At 60.8% G+C, this 1,123-nt stretch overlaps 1 protein-coding gene across 1 annotated transcript in view; it reads right to left on the reverse strand.

Annotated features, from left to right (window-relative positions):
• EMH_0081350 (uncharacterized protein) overlaps positions 1-1,123 on the reverse strand; it is a gene marked incomplete at both ends in the record, with an annotated part of 4,022 nt that overhangs the window by 1,930 nt on the left and 969 nt on the right. The window contains 2 exon segments of the mRNA XM_013494230.1: positions 115-717; positions 952-1,082. Coding sequence (XP_013349684.1) covers positions 115-717; positions 952-1,082 — 734 coding nt within the window.

The raw sequence follows: 1,123 nt of genomic DNA on the forward strand, positions 1-1,123 counted from the left end.
GCCCCCCCCCCCCCGATGCAGAGGGGCCCCTGGGGGCCCCCCCCCTTTCTGTTTCCGCTGTTGCAGCGAATAGATCCCCGGGGGGCCCCGCAAGCTGCTGCAGGGGGCCCCCACCTGACTGTCTGTTTAATAGAGAAACTGCTGCTGCTTCTCCTTCTCGTGCTGCAGCAAGAAGAAAGGGCCTCCATCCTAGCATATCGTCGTAGGGGCCCCCCGAGGGTGTTGGGGGGGGCCCCCCTTCTTCTGTACCCTCTTTTGCTGCTTCTGCCTCTTCCTCTTCCGCAGCAGCAACAGCAGCACCACCACCATCAGCAGCAGCAGCATCACCACCACCATCAGCAGCAGCAGCAGCAGCACCACCACCACCACCATCAGCAGCAGCAGCAGCCGGAGCAGCAGGAGCAGCAGCAGCAGCAGCAGGAGCAGCAGCAGGAGGTGTTTTTAGTTTAACAGAGGCCCAGAGGCCCTTGAGACAGTATAAAGAGACAAGAGAAGGAGACAGAGGCAGCAGCAGCTCTCTCCGCCCCGTGAGGGCCTCTATGATAGGTGGGGGCCCCCCCCCAGCAGCAAGGGGCCCCCTGAAAGCTTTAAGAATAGCTTTGGCTAGTAGGGGCCCCCACATCTCTCTTGTATCTATAGATTGAGGGAATACGGGGGCCCCTTGGGGGCCCCCATAGGGTACAATATCATCTATTTGTACTACTCTCCAGCTACCCTCTAAATACAAACGAACTGCATATACACCTGAAACACTAACTAGCGGGAACCCTGCTTCTGTCTGCGGATGAATCAGCTCCCATAGAAAGAGGCCCCTGGGTACTGAGGCCCCACACTCACCAAGAAACCCAAACACCCCATACAACCACCGCCCGAAGGGGCCCCCAGGGGGGGCCCCCAAACTAAAAGAACGGGTACAAAAACTCTTCAGATTCACTACCATACAACGCCCACCAACGGGGGCCCCCGAGTCAACACTACCCGCATCTGGGGGGCCCCCTACAGGGGCCCCCACCCCTGTACCCACTCCACTGGGGCCCCCAGAGGGGCCCCCAGAGGGGCCCCCATGGGGGCCCCCAGAGGCGCTGCAGCAGTACCCACCCGCGAACCCAGAAGCACTAGGGGC

Source organism: Eimeria mitis, genomic scaffold, assembly GCF_000499745.2.
Source record: "Eimeria mitis Houghton genomic scaffold, Emh_scaff108, whole genome shotgun sequence".
Taxonomy (NCBI): domain Eukaryota; phylum Apicomplexa; class Conoidasida; order Eucoccidiorida; family Eimeriidae; genus Eimeria; species Eimeria mitis.